We start from the raw sequence: 19719 nt of genomic DNA on the forward strand, positions 1-19719 counted from the left end.
ATGGTTCTATCCACTGCCAAATCCACTCCCAGATATCTAAAACATTTCACTTCCTCCAGGTTTTCTCCATTCAAAATTACCTCCCAATTGACTTGTCCCTCAACCCTACTGTACCTAATAACCTTGCTCTTATTCACATTTACTTTCAGCTTTCTTCTTTTTACACACTTTACCAAACTCAGTCACCAGCTTCTGCAGTTTCTCACCTGAATCAGCCACCAGCGCTGTATCATCAGCGAACAACAACTGACTCACTTCCCAACCCCTCTCATCCACAACAGACAGCATACTTACCCCTCTCTCCAAAACTCTTGCATTCACCTCCCTAACAACCCCATCTATAAACAAATCAAACAACCATAGACATCACGCACCTCTGCCACTAACCGACATTCACTGAGAACCAATCACTTTCCTCTCTTCCTACACGTACACATGCCTTACATCCTTGATAAAACTTTTCACTGCTTCTATCAACTTGCCTCCCACACTATATATTCTTAATACCTTCCACAGAGCATCTTTATCAACTCTATCATATGCCTTCTCCAGATCCATAAATGCCACATACAAATCCATTTGCTTTTCTAAGTATTTCTCACATACATTCTTCAAAGCAAACACCTGATCCACACATCCTCTACCACTTCTGAAACCACACTGCTCTTCTCTAATCTGATGCTCTGTACATGCTTTCACCCTATCAATCAATACCCTCCGATATAATTTCCCAGGAATACTCAACAAATCTATACCTCTGCAATTTGAGCACTTACCTTTATCCCCTTTGCCTTTGTACATTGGCACTATGCATGCATTCTGCCAACCCTCAGGCACCTTACAATGAGTCATACATACATTAAATATCCTTACCAACCAGTCAACAACGCAGTCACCCCCATGTTTAATAAATTCTACTGCAATACCATCCAAACCCGCCACCTTGCCAGCTTTCATCTTCTGCAAAGATTTTACTACCTCTTCTCTGTTTACCAAATCATTCTCCCTAAACCACTCACTTTGCACACCACCTCGACCAAAACACCCTATTTATGCCACTCTATCATCAAACACATTCAACAAACCTTCAAAATACTCACTCCATCTCCTTCTCACATCACCACTACTTGTTATTACCTCCCCATTGGCCCCCTTCACTGATGTTCCCATTTGTTCTCTTGCCTTACGCACTTTATCTACCTCCTTCCAAAACATCTTTTTATTCTCCCTAAAATTTAATGATACTCTCTCACCCCAACTCTCATCTGCCCTCTTTTTCACCTCTTGCACCTTTCTCCTGACATCCTGCCTCTTTTTTTTTTATACATCTCCCACTCATTTGCACTATTTCCCTGCAAAAATCATCCAAATGCCTCTCTCTTCTCTTTCACTAATAATATTACTTCTTCATCCCACCACTCACTACCCTTTCTAATCTGCCCTCCTCCCATGCTTCTCATGCCACAAGCATCTTTTGTGCAAGCCATCACTGCTTCCCAAAATACATCCAATTCCTTCTCCACTCCCCTTATGTCCTTTGCTCTCACCTTTTTCCATTCTGCACTCAGTCTCTCCTGGTACTTCCTCACACAAGTCTCCTTCCCAAGCTCACTTACTCTCAACCACTCCCTTCACCCCAACATTCTCTCTTCTTTTCTGAAAACCTCTACAAATCTACCCCTTCACCTCCACAAGATAATGATCAGACATCTCTCCAGTTGCACCTCTCAGCACATTAACATCCAAAAGTCTCTCTTTCATGCGCCTATCAATTAACATGTAATCCAATAAAGCTCTCTGGCCGTCTCTCCTACTTACATATGTATACTTATGTATATCTCTCTTTTTAAACCAGGTATTCCCAATCACCAGTCCTTTTTCAGCACACAAATCTACAAGCTCTTCACCATTTCCATTTCCAACACTGAACACCCCACGTACACCAATTATTCCCTCAACTGCCACATTACTCACCTTTCCATTCAAATCATCCATCACTACAACCCGGTCTCATGCATCAAAACTACTAACACACTCACTCAGCTGCTCCCAAAGCACTTGTCTCTCATGATCTTTCTTCTCATGCCCAGGTGCATAGGCACCAACAATCATCCATCTCTCTCCATCCACTTTCAGTTTTACCCATATCAATCTAGAGTTTCCTTTCTTACACTCTATCACAGGGATGAAGATCTTGTTTAATAAGATCCTTATTGTACCCTATGATCCCCTGAGTAAAATGTTCAAGAAAAGGAAAAGACCAAAAGAGGAGCTGTCATTTCATGAGGTGAACCAATGATGCAAGAGGTTAAACTGGTTATTAATCTACTACAACACTGAGGCTTAATAAATCTTTCAACTCAGTTCCTGTCTAGACACCTTCATTATCAGAATGCTGAGAACACAAAACATTCTTGATTGACATGAAAACAATTCAGAAAGATACAACAACCACAACCAGAGGTGCCAAAGAAAAGCAAAGCTCTTCTATATAAACAATAAGTTTTACCTGGAAAGTTTTGGTGTTGCATGGGGTTATCGAATTTTCTGCCCTTGCAGTAGCCCTGGTCTCTCATTACTTCACAGCACTGCTAGAGTCAAAATGTGAAAATGACACACCACTTATGCCAAATAAATGCTACATACTTTCTGTGATTTGGAGGGTGATGATGATATACAAAGTTGCTCCCATTAACTGACTGAGACAGTCTACAAAAAAAGTAAAACCGCAAAAAAGTAAAACCACCAAGGTCAACTGGATAAAACCAACAAAGCAGAGGCTAGACTTTCCAATGCCTGACACTAGGTGGTGCTGCTTCAGGTTTATTCAGTGCTCTCACTCTGAGGTGACACTGATCTAATCCTTACTTCTGTATACTTCCCCTGCAAGGGGCCTACACACTGAAAGCCTCCAAAGAAATCGGAAAATCAGAAGTGGTTGGGGAAAGAAAAATTCATCGTCCACTTAATAAATATAACAACTCATATACATAACCGGTAAATTGTGCAAGTTATATGAAATAATTCAACAGTATATAAATTTGCCACATCGCAACCAAATTACAGGAATAGACTCACATATGGTTGTGTGGAAAATGCCAGAATAAAAAATGTAAATGAAGTAGTTCATTTACACACGTCCTGGATCCTGAGAATTTTATGTCAAGTTGGAACTTAACTGAGTGAGTGGGAAGATGATGTTATCACCATCCAGAGGTTATCAACTGGTAGGTGTGCAGATATGGGCTAAACCAGCACAATGTTAACACCAAACAAGTGGTTAGCAGGGGTAAAAGAGAGCTGCAACACAGAAGGCAGGAGGTTAAGGGACTCTAACCCTAAGGGATTCTAAAATTCTCTCAAGGCTTGCAAGATAATGCAACCCTAGAGAAAAACTGTTTTCTTTATGAAAAATTCATAATGTAATTTGCCCTCAATGAAAGAACAGGCATACCTTTTCCTTATAAAGAACTCAAGCATAGAATTAACTAGTAAAAGAGGTATGAGGGCATGTGAGATCTCTAGCAATCATTCAATTATTTGGAGATGGCTCCACAGGAACCATCCTACTCTGCAGGAGAAAACATCAGAGATAATATAGGCAGCTTCAGTCAGTGAGAAAAGGGAATGATAATCATACTACTATTTGTATAACTAACCTTCTGTTCCCCTTATACAAATTTACATGGGGGATACAGAAGGTGCTACCTTGCTGATTAAAGGGGGTGGTGATTGAGTATAGGGAAGAAGAGAATGTATAGGTTTTCTTTTTCTCTTCCTTCATGTATTTGTGCTGTTTCCTATGGGGAAAGAGGTGCCTCAGAAATGGAAGAAGGCGAGCAAGTATGAATATGAACATATGTACGTATATCATTTCTTTCTTATTTCTATTATACTTGATCACTGTTTCCTGCATCAGCGAGGTGGCGCCAGGAAACAGACGAAGAATGACCCATCCACTCATGACACATATTTGTACATAAATGCCCACACTCATACATATAAATACACATACATATACATATCAACATATACATACATATACATACACATACAAGGACAAATACACATATACATGTACATATTCACACTTGCTTGCTTTCAAACCATTCGCGGCACCACCCCGCCCCACAGAAAACAGCATCACTGACCCCCCACTTCAGCAAGGTAGCACTGTATGTATATGTATGTGTGTATGTATATATATATATATATATATATATATATATATATATATATATATATATATATATATATATATATATATATATATTAATGTATTAATGTATATATATATATATATATATATATACATACGTTGGAAAGGATCACAATTTTGCACATGATCAAGATATTCCTGAGTCAACGGGGAAAATGAAACATGATAAGTTCCCAAGTGCACTTTCACGTAATAATCACATCAGGGGAGACACAAGAAAGAAATATATGTCAGTTGATATACATCGAAGAGATGAAGCTAGGACGCTATTTGGTAAACATGTGATTGTTCAAAACATACAACGAGCGTTCATAAACTTATCATTTTACAAATTCTATCAACAATTAAGTTATCTAATTTGTATAGACCATCACTAATATTAAGATTATAATTCAATGTGTATTTAATCATAGAAGATTCAGTGATATTTCTCTTGGTAATAGAGTTGGAGATAATAACTAATACAACGATCATAGTTTTTAACGTGACTAAACAAGGCATTTGATTCTTGTCCTGTTCTTATACTAATTATGTTGCCTCAGTCTAACAGAAAGATCCTTACCAGTCTGACCAACATAAAATTTATCACAATTTCCACAAGGCACTTTATAGATGCATCCAAGAGAATTTTCTGGTGAATTCCTGATTAAGATATTATTTATAGTATTGTTGTTGCTAAAGGCAACATTTACATTAAAGGATTTAAGCAACATGGGAAGTGAAATTATTATTAAAAGGGAGAACTAAAAGATTCTTGGTGTCACTGGGAGGTTTGGGCTCAACTCTAGAAAATGATTTCTTTGCCTACTTATGGGATTTATCAATGAAAGAACTAAAGGATATGTTAACTTCTAATGCAATTTGGTTTAGGTATGTAGATAATGTTCTTTATATTTGGCCAACAAATGAAAATCTACAAATATTTCTCCCCTTACTTAGCAATTTAGTACCTTCCATCAAATTTACTGTAGAAAATGAAAATACTGGTATGTTACCATTTTTGGATTGCATGATTCATAGGCAAGGAAACAAGTTTAACTTTGGCATACATAGAAAATCCACCAATGTATGCTCATATATCCATTATTACTCATCTCAACATGACAGAGTTAAATTATCATCATTTCAAGCTATATTTCTTAGGGCACTACGTATTTGCAGTCCAGAGTTTATTGATGATGAGTTTGAGAAGATATATTTATTCTATTGGATCTAGGTTAAAGTACCCTAGATCTTTCATTGATAAATCCCTTAAGTTAGCAAAGAAATAATTTTATAGAGTTGAGCCTAAACCTCCAATTGACACCAAGAATCTTTCAGTTCTCCCTTTTAATAATAATTTCACTTTACTTCCCATGTTGCTTAACTCCTTTTATGTAAATGTTGCCTTTATCAAAAATAATACCATAAAGAATATCTTAATTAGGAATTCATCAGAAAATTTTCTTTGATGCATCTATAAAGTGCCTTGTGGAAATAGTGATAAATCTTATGTTGGTCAGACTGGTAAGGATCTTTCTGTTAGACTTAAGCAACATAAGTATAGTATAAGAACGGGACAAGAATCAAATGCCTTGTTTAATCACTTTAAAAACTATGATCATTGTATTGATAGGAGTAATGCCATCTCAGTTACTAAATCTAACTCTATTAACAAGAGAAATATCATTGAATCTTCTATGATTAAAATACACAAAGAATTATAATCAATATTAGTGATGGTTTATACAAATTAGATAACTTTATTGTTGATAAAATTTGCAAAATGAGAAGTTTATAAACACTCATTCTATGTTTTGGACAATCACATTTACCAAATGGCGTCCTAGCTTCATCTCTTCGATGCATATCAACTGAATTATATTTCTCTCTTGTGTCTCCCCTGATGATGTGATTATTACACGAAATTGCACTAGGGAACTAATCATGTTTCATTTTCCCTGTGGACTCATAGGAATATATATATTGGGAATACCTGGTTTAAAAAGAGAGATATACATAAGTATACGTATGTAAGTAGGAGAGATGGCCAGAGAGCTTTATTGGATTACGTGTTAATTGATAGGCACGCAAAAGAGACACTTTTGGATGTTAATGTGCTGAGAGGTGCAACTAGAGGGATGTCTAATCATTATCTTCTGGAGGCAAAGGTGAAGATTTGTAGAGGTTTTCAGAAAAGAAGAGAGAATATTGGGATGAAGAGAGTGGTGAGAGTAAGTGAGCTTGGGAAGGAGACTTGTGTCAGGAAGTACCAGGAGAGACTGAGTACAGAATAAAAAAAGGTGAGAACAAAGGATGTAAGGGAGTGGGGGGAGGAATGGGATGTATTTAGGGAAGCAGTGATGGCCTGCGCAAAAGATGCTTGTGGCACGAGAAGTGTGGGAGATGGGCAGATTAGAAAGGGTAGTGAGTGGTAGGATGAAGAAGTAAGATTATTAGTGAAAGAGAAAAGAGAGGCATTTGGACAATTTTTGCAGGGAAATAATGAAAATGACTGGGAGATGTATAAAAGAAAGAGGCAGGATGTCAAGAGAAAGGTACAAGAGGTGAAAAAAAGGGCAAATGAGAGTTGGGATGAGATAGTATCATTAAATTTTAGGGAGAATAAAAAGATATTTTGGAAGGAGGCAAATAAAGTGTGTAAGACAAGGGAACAAATGGGAACTTCAGTGAAGGGGGCTAATGGGGAAGTGACAACAAGTAGTGGTGATGTGAGAAGGAGATGGAGTGAGTATTTTGAAGGTTTGTTGAATGTGTTTGATGATAGAGTGGCAGATATAGGGTGTTTTGGTCGAGGTGGTGTGCAAAGTGAGAGGGTTAGGGAGAATGATTTGGTAAACAGAGAAGAGGTAGTAAAAGCTTTGCAGAAGATGAAAGCCGGCAAGGCAGCAGGTTTGGATGGTATTGCAGTGGAATTTATTAAAAAAGGGGGTGACTGTATTGTTGACTGGTTGGTAAGGATATTTAATGTATGTATAACTCATGGTGAGGTGCCTGAGGATTGGAGGAATGCTTGCATAGTGCCATTGTACAAAGGCAAAGGGGATAAGAGTGAGTGCTCAAATTACGGAGGTATAAGTTTGTTGAGTATTCCTGGGAAATTATGTGAAAGGGTATTCACTGTGAAGGTGAAGGCATGTACAGAGCATCAGATTGGGGAAGAGCAGTGTGGTTTCAGAAGTGGTAGAGGATGCGTGGATCAGGTGTTTGCTTTGAAGAATGTATGTGAGAAATACTTGGAAAAGCAAATGGATTTGTATGTAGCATTTATGGATCTGGAGAAGGCATATGATGGAGTTGCGAGGGATGCTCTGTGGAAGGTATTAAGAATATATGGTGTGGGAGGAAAGTTGTTAGAAGCAGTGAAAAGTTTTTATCGAGGATGTAAGGCATGTGTACATGTAGGAAGAGAGGAAAATGATTGGTTCTCAGTGAATGTTGGTTTGCGCCAGGGGTGTGTGATGTCTCCATGGTTGTTTAATTTGTTTATGGATGGGGTTGTTAGGGAGGTAAATGCAAGAGTTTTGGAATGAGGGGCAAGTATGCAGTCTGTTGTGGATGAGAGAGCTTGGGAAGTGAGTCAGTTGTTGTTCGCTGATGATACAGCGCTGGTGGCTGATTCATGCGAGAAACTGCAGAAGCTGGTGACTGAGTTTGGTAAAGTGTGTGAAAGAAGAAAGTTAAGAGTAAATGTGAATAAGAGCAATGTTATTAGGTACAGAAGGGTTGAGGGACAAGTTAATTGGGAGGTAAGTTTGAATGGAGAAAAACTGGAGGAACTGAAGTGTTTTACATATCTGGGAGTGGATTTGGCAGCGGATGGAACCATGGAAGCGGAAGTGAATCATAAGGTAGGGGAGGGGGTGAAAGTTTTGGGAGCGTTGAAGAATGTGTAGAAGCCAAGAACATTATCTCGGAAAGCAAAAATGGGTATGTTTGAAGGAATAGTGGTTCCAACAACGTTATATAGTTGCGAGGCATGGGCTATAGATAGAGTTGTGCGGAGGAGGAGGGATGTGCTGGAAATGAGATGTTTGAGGACAATATGTGGTGTGAGGTGGTTTGATCGAGTAAGTAATTATAGGGTAAGGGAGAAGTGTGGTAATGAAAAGAGTGTGGTTAAGAGAGCAGAAGAGGGTGTTTTGAAATGGTTTGGTCACATGGAGAGAATGAGTGAGGAAAAATTGACCAAAAAAATTTATGTGTCAGAGGTGGAGCGAATGAGGAGTATTGGGAGACCAAATTGGAGGTGGAAAGATGAAGTGAAAAAGATCTTGAGTAATCGGGGCCTGAACATGCAGGAGGGTGAAAGGCATACGAGGAATATAGTGAATTGGAACGATTTGGTATACTGGGGTCTACATGCTGTCAATGGACTGAACCAGGGCATGTGAAGCGTCTGGGGTAATCCATGGAAAGTTCTGTGGGGCCTGGATGTGGAATGGGAGCTGTGGTTTCAGCGCATTATACATGGCAGCTAGAGACTAACTGTGAACGAAAGTGGCTTTTGTTGTCTTTTCCTAGTGCTACCTCGCACACATGTGGGGTTAGGGGGTTGTTATTTCATGTGTGGCGGGGTGGCAGTGGGAATGAATAAAGGCAGACAGTATGAATTATGTACATGTGTATATATGTATATGTCTGTGTGTGTATATATATGTGTACATTGAGATGTATAGGTATGTATATTTGCGTGTGTGGACGTGTATGTATATACATGTGTATGTGGGTGGATTGGGCCACATATATTTTAACTTTCTGAAAGGGGAAACAGAAGAAGGAGTCACACAGGGAGTGCTCATCCTCCTCAAAGGCTCACACTGGGGTGTCTAAATGTGTGTGGATGTAACCAAGATGAGAAAAAAGGAGAGATAGGTAGTATGTTTGAGGAAAGGAACCTGGATGTTTTGGCTCTGAGTGAAACGAAGCTCAAGGGTAAAGGGGAAGAGTGGTTTGGGAATGTCTTGGGAGTAAAGTCAGGGGTTAGTGAGAGGACAAGAGCAAGGGAAGGAGTAGCACTAATCCTGAAACAGGAGTGGTGGGAGTATGTGATAGAGTGTAAGAAAGTAAATTCTAGATTGATATGGGTAAAACTGAAAGTTGATGGAGAAAGATAGGTGATTATTGGCACATATGCACCTGGGCATGAGAAGAAACATCATGAGAGGCAAGTGTTTTGGGATCAGCTGAATGAGTGTGTTAGTGGTTTGATGCACGAGACCGGGTTATAGCGATGGGTGATTTGAATGGAAAGGTGAGTAATGTGGAAGTTGGGGGAATAATTGGTGTACATGGGGTGTTCAGTGTTGAAAATGGAAATGGTGAAGAGCTTGTAGATTTATGTGCTGAAAAAGGACTGGTGATTGGGAATACCTGGTTTAAAAAGAGAGATATACATAAGTAGACATTTGTAAGTAGGAGAGATGGCTAGAGAGTGTTATTGGATTATGTGTTAATTGATAGGCACACGAGAGAGACTTTTGGATGTAAATGTGCTGAGAGGTGCAACTGGAGGGATGTCTGATTATTATCTTGTGGAGGAGAAGGTGAAGTTTTGTAGGTTTTCAGAAAAGAAGAGAGAATGTTGGGGTGAAGAGAGTGGTGAGAGTGAGTGAGCTTGGGAAGGAGACTTGTGTCAGGAAGTACAAGGAGAGACTGAGTACAGAATGGAAAAAGGTGAGAACAAGGGATGTGAGGGAAGTGGGGGAGGAATGGGGTGTATTTAGGGAAGCAGCGATGGCTTGCGCAAACGATGCTTGTAGCATTGGAAGCGTGGGAGGTGGGCAGATTAGAAAGGGTAGTGAGTGGTGGGATGAAGAAGTAAGATTATTAGTGAAATAGAAGAGAGGCATTTGGACGATTTTTGCAGGGAAATAATGCAAATGAGTGGGAGATGTATAAAAGAAAGAGACAGGAGGTCAAGAGAAAGGTGCAAAAGGTGAAAAAGAGGGCAAATGAGAGTTGGGGTGAAAGAGTATCATTAAATTTTAGGGAGAATAAAAAGATGTTTCAGAAGGAGGTAAATAAAGTGCGTAAGACAAGGGAACAAATGGGAACTTCAGTGAAGGGGGCTAATGGGGAGGTGATAACAAGTAGTGGTGATGTGAGAAGGAGATGGAGTGAGTATTTTCAAGGTTTGTTGAATGGGTTTGATGATAGATTAGCAGATATAGGGTGTTTTGGTCGAGGTGGTATGCAAAATGAGAGGGTTAGGGAAAATGATTTGGTAAACAGAGAAGAGGTAGTAAAAGCTTTGCGGAAGATGAAAGCCGGCAAGGCAGCAGGTTTGGATGGTATTGCAGTGGAATTTATTAAAAAAGGGGGTGACTGTATTGTTGACTGGTTGGTAGGGTTATTCAATGTATGTATGATTCATGGTAAGGTGCCTGAGGATTGGCGGAATGCTTGCATAGTGCCATTGTACAAAGGCAAAGGGGATAAGAGTGAGTGCTCAAATTACAGAGGTATAAGTTTGTTGAGTATTCCTGGGAAATTATATGGGAGGGTATTGATTGAGAGGATGAAGGCATGTACAGAGCATCAGACTGGGGAAGAGCAGTGTGGTTTCAGAAGTGGTAGAGGATGCGTGGATCAGGTGTTTGCTTTGAAGAATGTATGTGAGAAATACTTAGAAAAGCAAATGGATTTGTATGTAGCATTTATGGATCTGGAGAAGGCATATGATAGAGTTGATAGAGATGCTCTGTGGAAGGATATATATATATATTCATATTTCATTTATTTATTTTGCTTTGTCGCTGTCTCCTGCGTTTGCGAGGTAGCGCAAGGAAACAGACGAAAGAAATGGCACAACCCACCCCCATACACAATGTACACACACACACGCAAATATACATACCTATACATCTCAATGTACACATATATATACACACACAGACACATACATATATACCCATGCACACAATTCACACTGTCTGCCCCTATTCATTCCCATCGCCACCTCGCCACACATGGAATACCATCCCCCTCCCCCCTCATGCCTGCAAGGTAGCACTAGGAAAAGACAACAAAGGCCCCATTTGTTCACACTCAGTCTCCAGCTGTCACGCAATAATGCCCGAAACCACAGCTCCCTTTCCACATCCAGGCCCCACACAACTTTCCATGGTTTACCCCAGACGCTTCACATGCCCTGATTCAATCCTCTGACAGCACGTCAACCCCGGTATACCACATCGATCCAATTCACTCTTTTTCCTTGCCTGCCTTTCACCCTCCTGCATGTTCAGGCCCCGATCACTCAAAATCTTTTTCACTCCATCTTTCCGCCTCCAACTTGGTCTCCCACTTCTCCTTGTTCCCTTCACCTCCGACACATATATCCTCTTGGTCAATCTTTCCTCACTCATTCTCTCCATGTGCCCAAACCATTTCTAAACTCCCTCTTCTGCTCTCTCAACCACGCTCTTTTTATTTCCACACATCTCTCTTACCCTTACATTACTTACTCGATCAAACCACCTCACACCACACATTGTCCTCAAACATCTCATTTCCAGCACATCCACCCTCCTGCACACAACTCTGTCCACAGCCCACGCCTCGCAACCATACAATATTGTTGGAACCACTATTCCTTCAAACATACCCATTTTTGCTTTCCGAGATAATGTTCTCGACTTCCACACATTCTTCAAGGCTCCCAGGATTTTCGCCCCCTCCCCCACCCTATGATTCACTTCCGCTTCCATGGTTCCATCCGCTGCCAGATCCACTCCCAGATATCTAAAACACTTTACTTCCTCCAGTTTTTCTCCATTCAAACTTACCTCCCAATTGACTTGACCCTCAACCCTACTGTACCTAATAACCTTGCTCTTATTCACATTTACTCTTAACTTTCTTCTTTCACACACTTTACCAAACTCAGTCACCAGCTTCTGCAGTTTCTCACATGAATCAGCCACCAGCGCTGTATCATCAGCAAACAACAACTGATTCACTTCCCAAGCTCTCTCATCCACAACAGACTTCATACTTGCCCCTCTTTCCAAAACTCTTGCATTCACCTCCCTAACAACCCCATCCATAAACAAATTAAACAACCATGGAGACATCACACACCCCTGCCGCAAACCTGCATTCACTGAGAACCAATCACTTTCCTCTCTTCCTACACGTACACATGCCTTACATCCTCGATAAAAACTTTTCACTGCTTCTAACATATATATATATATATATATATATATATATATATATATATATATATATATATATATATATATTCTTTTTCTTTCAAACTATTCGCCATTTCCCGCGTTAGCAAGGTAGCGTTTAGAACAGAGTACTGGGCCTCTGAGGGAATATCCTCACCTGGCCCCCTTCTCTGTTCCTTCTTTTGGAAAAAAAAAAAGAGGAAATATATATATATATATATATATATATATATATATATATATATATATATATATATATATATATATATATTTTTACTATTAGCAATTTCACGCATTAGCGAGGTAGCGTTAAGAACAGAGGACTGAGCCTTTGAGGGAATATCCTCACTTAGCCCGCTTCTCTGTTCCTTCTTTTGGAACATTTAAAAACGAGAGGTGAGGATTTCCAACCCCCCGCTCCTTCTCCTGTTAGTCGCCTTCTACGATATGCAGGGAATACGTGAGAAGTATTATCTCTCCCCTATCCCCAGGGAATATATATATATATATATATATATATATATATATATATATATATATATATATATTTTTTTTTTTTTTTTTTGCTTTGTCGCTGTCTCCCGCATTTGCGAGGCAGCGCAAGGAAACAGACGAAAGAAATGGCCCAACCCACCCCCATACACATGTATATACATACATCCACACACGCTAATATACATACCTACGCAGCTTTCCATGGTTTACCCCAGACGCCTCACATGCCCTGATTCAATCCACTGACAGCACGTCAACCCTGGTATACGACATCGATCCAATTCACTCTACTCCTTGCCCTCCTTTCACCCTCCTGCATGTGTGTGTGATATATATATATATATATATATATATATATATATATATATATATATATATATATATATATATATATATATATATATTGTGAGTGGTGGGATGAAGAAGTAAGATTATTAGTGAAAGAGAAGAGAGAGGCATCTGGATGATTTTTGCAGGGAAAGAATGAAAATGAGTGAGAGATGTGTAAAAGAAAGGGGCAGGAGGTCAAAAGAAAGGTGCAAGAGGTGAAAAAGAGGGCAAATGAGAGTTGGGGTGATAGAGTATCATTAAATCTTAGGGAGAATAAAAAGATATTTTGGGAGGAGGTATATATCGTGTAAGACAAAGGAATCAATGGGAACTTCAGTGAAGGGGGCTAATGGGGAGGTGATAACAAATAGTCGTGATGTGAGAAGGAGATGGAATGAGTATTTTGAAGGTTTGTTGAATGTGTTTGATGATAGAGTGGCAGATACAGGGTGTTTTGGTCGAGGTGGTATGCAAAGTGAGAGGGTTAGGGAAAATGATTTGGTAAACACGGAAGAGGTACTAAAAGCTTTGCGGAAGATGAAAGCAGGCAAGGCAGTGGGTTTGGATGGTATTGCAGTGGAATTTATCAAAAAAGGGGGTGACTGTACTGTTGATTGGTTGGTACGGTTATTCAAAGTATGTATGACTCATGGTGAGGTGCCTGAGGATTGGCGGAATGCTTGCATAGTGCCAATGTACAAAGGCAAAGGGGATAAGAGTGAGTGCTCAAATTACAGAGGTATAAGTTTGTTGAGTATTCCTGGAAAATTATATGGGAGGATATTGATTTAGAGGGTGAAGGCATGTACAGAGCATCAGATTGGGGAAGAGCAGTGTGGTTTTAGAAGTGGTAGAGGATGTGTGGATCAGGTGTTTGCTTTGAAGAACATATGTGAGAAATACTTAGAAAAGCAAATGGATTTGTATGTAGCATTTATGGATCTGGAGAAGGCATATGATAGAGTTGATAGAGATGCTCTGTGGAAGGTATTAAGAATATATGGTGTGGAAGAAAAGTTGTTAGAAGCAGTGAAAAGTTTTTATCGAGGATGTAAGGCATGTGTACATGTAGGAAGATAGGAAAGTGATCGGTTCTCAGTGAATGTAGGTTTGTGGCAGGGGTGTGTGATGTCTCCATGGTTGTTTAATTTGTTTATGAATGGGGTCGTTAGGGAGGTGAATGCAAGAGTTTTGGAAAGAGGGGCAAGTATGCAGTCTGTTCTGGATGAGAGAGCTTGGGAAGTGAGTCAGTTGTTGTTCGCTGATGATACAGCGCTGGTGGCTGATTCATGTGAGAAACTGCAGGAGCTGGTGACTGAGTTTGGTAAAGTGTGTGACAGAAGAAAGTTAAGAGTAAATGTGAATAAGAGCAAGGTTATTAGGTACAGTAGGGTTGAGGGTAAAGACAATTGGGAGGTAAGTTTGAATGGAGAAAAACTGGAGGAAGTAAAGTGTTTTAGATATCTGGGAGTGGATTTGGCAGCGTATGGAACCATGGAAGAGAAAGTGAATCATAGGATTGGGGAGGGGGGCGAAAATTTTGGGAGCCTTGAAGAATATTTGGAAGTCGAGAACATTATCTCGGAAAGCAAAAATGGGTATGTTTGAAGGAATAGTGGTTCCAACAATGTTGTATGGTTGCGAGGCGTGGACTATGGATAGAGTTGTGCGCAGGAGGATGGATGTGCTGGAAATGAGATGTTTGAGGACAATATGTGGTGTGAGGTGGTTTGATCGAGTAAGTAATGTAAGGGTAAGAGAGATGTGTGGAAATAAAAAGAGTGTGGTTGAGAAATCAGAAGAGGGTGTTTTGAAATGGTTTGCTCACATGGAGAGAATGAGTGAGGAAAGATTGACCAAGAGGATATATGTGTCAGAGGTGGAGGGAACGAGAAGTGGGAGACCAAATTGGAGGTGGAAAGATGGAGTGAAAAAGATTTTGAGTGATCAGGGCCTGAACATGTAGGAGGGTGAAAGGCGTGCAAGGAATAGAGTGAATTGGAACGATGTGGTATACTGGGGTTGACGTGCAGTCAATGGATTGAAGCGTCTGTGGTAAACCATGGAAAGTTCTATGGGGCCTGGATGTGGAAAGGGAGCTGTGGTTTCGGTGCATTATTACATGACAGCTAGAGACTGAGTGTGAACGAATGGGGCCTTCTTGTCTGTTCCTAGCGCTACCTCGCACACATGAGGGGGGAGGGGGTTGTTATTCCATGTGTGGTGAGGTAGCGATGGGAATAAATAAATGCAGACTGCATGAATTATGTACACGTGTATATATGTATATGTCTGTGTGTGTCTATATATGTGTACACTGAGATGTATAGGTATGTATATTTGCGTGTGTGGACGTGTATGTATATACATGTGTATGTGGGTGGGTTGGGCCATTTCTTTCGTCTGTTTCCTTGCGCTACCTCGCTAACGCAGGAGACAGCAACAATGCAAAATATATAATAATATAATAAGTTTGTGTGTATGTGAGTGGATGTCTTTCTTTGTCTGTTTCAGAGATCAAGTACGAGAAAATACTAACCTTTCCTTGGTTCAGATGATAATGATGATCCTTCCAAAATGTCTTTCTCTCCACATTCCTGGGTGTCAATTACAGGAGCCACAAGGATGGTATTACAATTTGACAGAACCAATCGTCCATGGTGGGAATCTTCTGAAATCTCTGAAGATAGCTCCAACTTTCCAAAAAGTTCTCCCGGTCGAGAGTATTTTGCTGTTGCTGCAGTTGATGGTAGAAGCATATAACTACTTGTGATTTGCAATGTTGTTTTAATGTTAAATCTAGAAAGCAAGTCAAACTGTGCCAATTCTTCAATGATCAAAAGGTCATGTAATCTGCTTTGATAGTTGCTTTTTGTAGGAAATTTTTCCATTGACGTCTGAGTAAAAACAAAATTTTCATTGGTTGGAGCTGGATAAGCAGCTAAAATACTTTTATCATGCTCACTTAGTTCATGAGGTTTGGGATCAAAAGGAATAATTTCAACTGTCTCTTCACACCATCTTTCACTTCTGGTCAGGATTGTACGTTTTGTTTCTTCAAGAGCACCAAGATCCTCAAGAGGAATAACATCCACACACAAACGTTGCATCAGGACTGGTTCAGTACCAAAATCAAAGATGACAGCTTGCCTAAATGTTCCATAAATCATGGTTCTAAAGCTAACGGTGACTTTATATTCTTGTACGGATTGCTCTTGATATACCAGAGATTCTATGTCAGAATTGACCCATTCTTGGTTGTTCTCAGGTTCGTAAGACTTATGGATGTGGTGATGATTATCTATGTGTGTTACTTCAGAAACTGTGAAGTGCGTTCGGTGAGCATCATGAAGCAGAGAGACAACTCGCAAGGGTGTAAGGGAGCGTAGGCAGATGACCCAGTCATGACTGCTGGGTTTCTGAGACACACGTAGGTTGGGTTCTCTGCTGATGCTTGTAATGATACCCTCACTCTAAAAGTAAAGAATGTTTATTAAGTCATGTAAGACATTAGGTTATACTGTACCTATCAGTTATTTGTACATTATATGAACAGAATCAAATGATTCACAAGCTGAATCAAATGATTCACACACTGTACATCCAAATGTACTACACAACTAAACAAAAAGCAAATTCCAAATATAGACTCCAACCGCATACATAAATTAATTTTCTTTTTTTATATACATCCTCGCAACTTCCCGTATTAGCAAGGAAGCATTAAGAACAGAGGACTAAGCCTAAGAGGGAAAATCCTCACTTGGCCCCCTTCTCTGTTCATTCTTTTGGAAAAGAAAAATTGGAGGGGAGGATTTCCAGGCCCCACTCCCTCCCCTTTTAGTCGCCTTTTACAACACTAAAAATACTTCTGCGAATTAGTCTGTGGTAATAATGAAAATCATATGGACAGAAAAATGGTAAGGCACACCAAGTAGTAAGGAACAATATGGGTTTAGAAAGGGAAAAGGGTGTGCACATCAGATCTCTACAATTAGACATGATTATATTTTTATTATACTTTGTCGCTGTCTCCCGCGTTTGCGAGGTAGCGCAAGGAAACAGATGAAAGAAATGGCCCACCCCCCCCATACACATGTATATACATACATCCACACACGCAAATATACATACCTACACAGCTTTCCATGGTTTACCCCAGACGCTTCACATGCCTTGATTCAATCCACTGACAGCACGTCAACCCCGGTATACCACATCGCTCCAATTCACTCTATTCCTTGCCCTCCTTTCACCCTCCTGCATGTTCAGGCCCCGATCACACAAAATCTTTTTCACTCCATCTTTCCACCTCCAATTTGGTCTCCCTCTTCTCCTCGTTCCCTCCACCTCCGACACATATATCCTCTTGGTCAATCTTTCCTCACTCATTCTCTCCATGTGCCCAAACCACTTCAAAACACCCTCTTCTGCTCTCTCAACCACGCTCTTTTTATTTCCACACATCTCTCTTACCCTTACGTTACTCGATCAAACCACCTCACACCACACATTGTCCTCAAACATCTCATTTCCAGCACATCCATCCTCCTGCGCACAACTCTATCCATAGCCCACGCCTCGCAACCATACAACATTGTTGGAACCACTATTCCTTCAAATATACCCATTTTTGCTTTCTGAGATAATGTTCTCGACTTCCACACATTCTTCAAGGCCCCCAGAATTTTCGCCCCCTCCCCCACCCTATGATCCACTTCCGCTTCCATGGTTCCATCTGCTGCCACATCCACTCCCAGATATCTAAAACACTTCACTTCCTCCAGTTTTTCTCCATTCAAACTCACCTCCCAATTGACTTGACCCTCAACCCTACTGTACCTAATAACCTTGCTCTTATTCACATTTACTCTTAACTTTCTTCTTCCACACACTTTACCAAACTCAGTCACCAGCTTCTACAGTTTCTCACATGAAACAGCCACCAGCGCTGTATCATCAGCGAACAACAACTGACTCACTTCCCAAGCTCTCTCATCCCCAACAGACTTCATACTTGCCCCTCTTTCCAAAACTCTTGCATTAACCTCCCTAACAACCCCATCCATAAACAAATTAAACAATCATGGAGACATCACACACCCCTGCTGCAAACCTACATTCACTGAGAACCAATCACTTTCCTCTCTTCCTACACGTACACATGCCTTACATCCTCGATAAAAACTTTTCACTGATTCTAACAACTTTCCTCCCACACCATATATTCTTAATACCTTCCACAGAGCATCTCTATCGACTCTATCATATGCCTTCTCCAGATCCATAAATACTACATACAAATCCATTTGCTTTTCTAAGTATTTCTCACATACATTCTTCAAAGCAAACACCTGATCCACACATCCTCTACCACTTCTGAAACCACACTGCTCTTCCCCAATCTGATGCTCTGTACATGCCTTCACCCTCTCAATCAATACCCTCCCATATAATTTACCAGGAATACTCAACAAACTTATACCTCTGTAATTTGAGCACTCACTCTTATCCCCTTTGCCTTTGTACAATGGCACTATGCATGCATTCTGCCAATCCTCAGGCACCTCACCATGAGTCATACATACATTAAATAACCTTACCAACCAGTCAACAATACAGTCACCCCCTTTTTTAATAAATTCAATTTTATATATTCTCAATATATGGATCAGGTGTTTGCTTTGAAGAATGTATGTGAGAAATACTTAGAAAAGCAAATGGATTTGTATGTAGCATTTATGGATCTGGAGAAGGCATACGATAGAGTTGATAGAGATGCTCTGTGGAAGGTATTAAGAATATATGGTGTGGGAGGAAAGTTGTTAGAAGCAGTGAAAAGTTTTTATCGAGGATGTAAGGCATGTGTACGTGTAGGAAGAGAGGAAAGTGATTGGTTCTCAGTGAATGTAGGTTTGCGGCAGGGGTGTGTGATGTCTCCATGGTTGTTTAATTTGTTTATGGATGGGGTTGTTAGGGAGGTAAATGCAAGAGTTTTGGAAAGAGGGGCAAGTATGAAGTCTGTTGGGGATGAGAGAGCTTGGGAAGTGATACAGCGCTGGTGGCTGATTCATGTGAGAAACTGCAGAAGCTGGTGACTGAGTTTGGTAAAGTGTGTGGAAGAAGAAAGTTAAGAGTAAATGTGAATAAGAGCAAGGTTATTAGGTACAGTAGGGTTGAGGGTCAAGTCAATTGGGAGGTGAGTTTGAATGGAGAAAAACTGGAGGAAGTGAAGTGTTTTAGATATCTGGGAGTGGATCTGGCAGCGGATGGAACCATGGAAGCGGAAGTGGATCATAGGGTGGGGGAGGGGGCGAAAATTCTGGGGGCCTTGAAGAATGTGTGGAAGTCGAGAACATTATCTCGGAAAGCAAAAATGGGTATGTTTGAAGGAATAGTGGTTCCAACAATGTTGTATGGTTGCGAGGCGTGGGCTATGGATAGAGTTGTGCGCAGGAGGATGGATGTGCTGGAAATGAGATGTTTGAGGACAAT

At 40.3% G+C, this 19719-nt stretch overlaps 1 protein-coding gene across 1 annotated transcript in view; it reads right to left on the reverse strand.

The window, feature by feature from the left end:
• The window catches only part of Helz (Helicase with zinc finger), a 292336-nt gene that overhangs the window by 260475 nt on the left and 12142 nt on the right, over positions 1-19719 (reverse strand). Inside the window, exon 2 of the mRNA XM_071662257.1 lies at positions 15764-16697. Within this exon, the coding sequence (XP_071518358.1) occupies positions 15764-16697 (934 nt within the window). The remainder of the gene's footprint in view (positions 1-15763; positions 16698-19719) is intronic.

This window comes from Panulirus ornatus, chromosome 6 (assembly GCF_036320965.1).
Source record: "Panulirus ornatus isolate Po-2019 chromosome 6, ASM3632096v1, whole genome shotgun sequence".
NCBI lineage: Eukaryota > Metazoa > Arthropoda > Malacostraca > Decapoda > Palinuridae > Panulirus > Panulirus ornatus.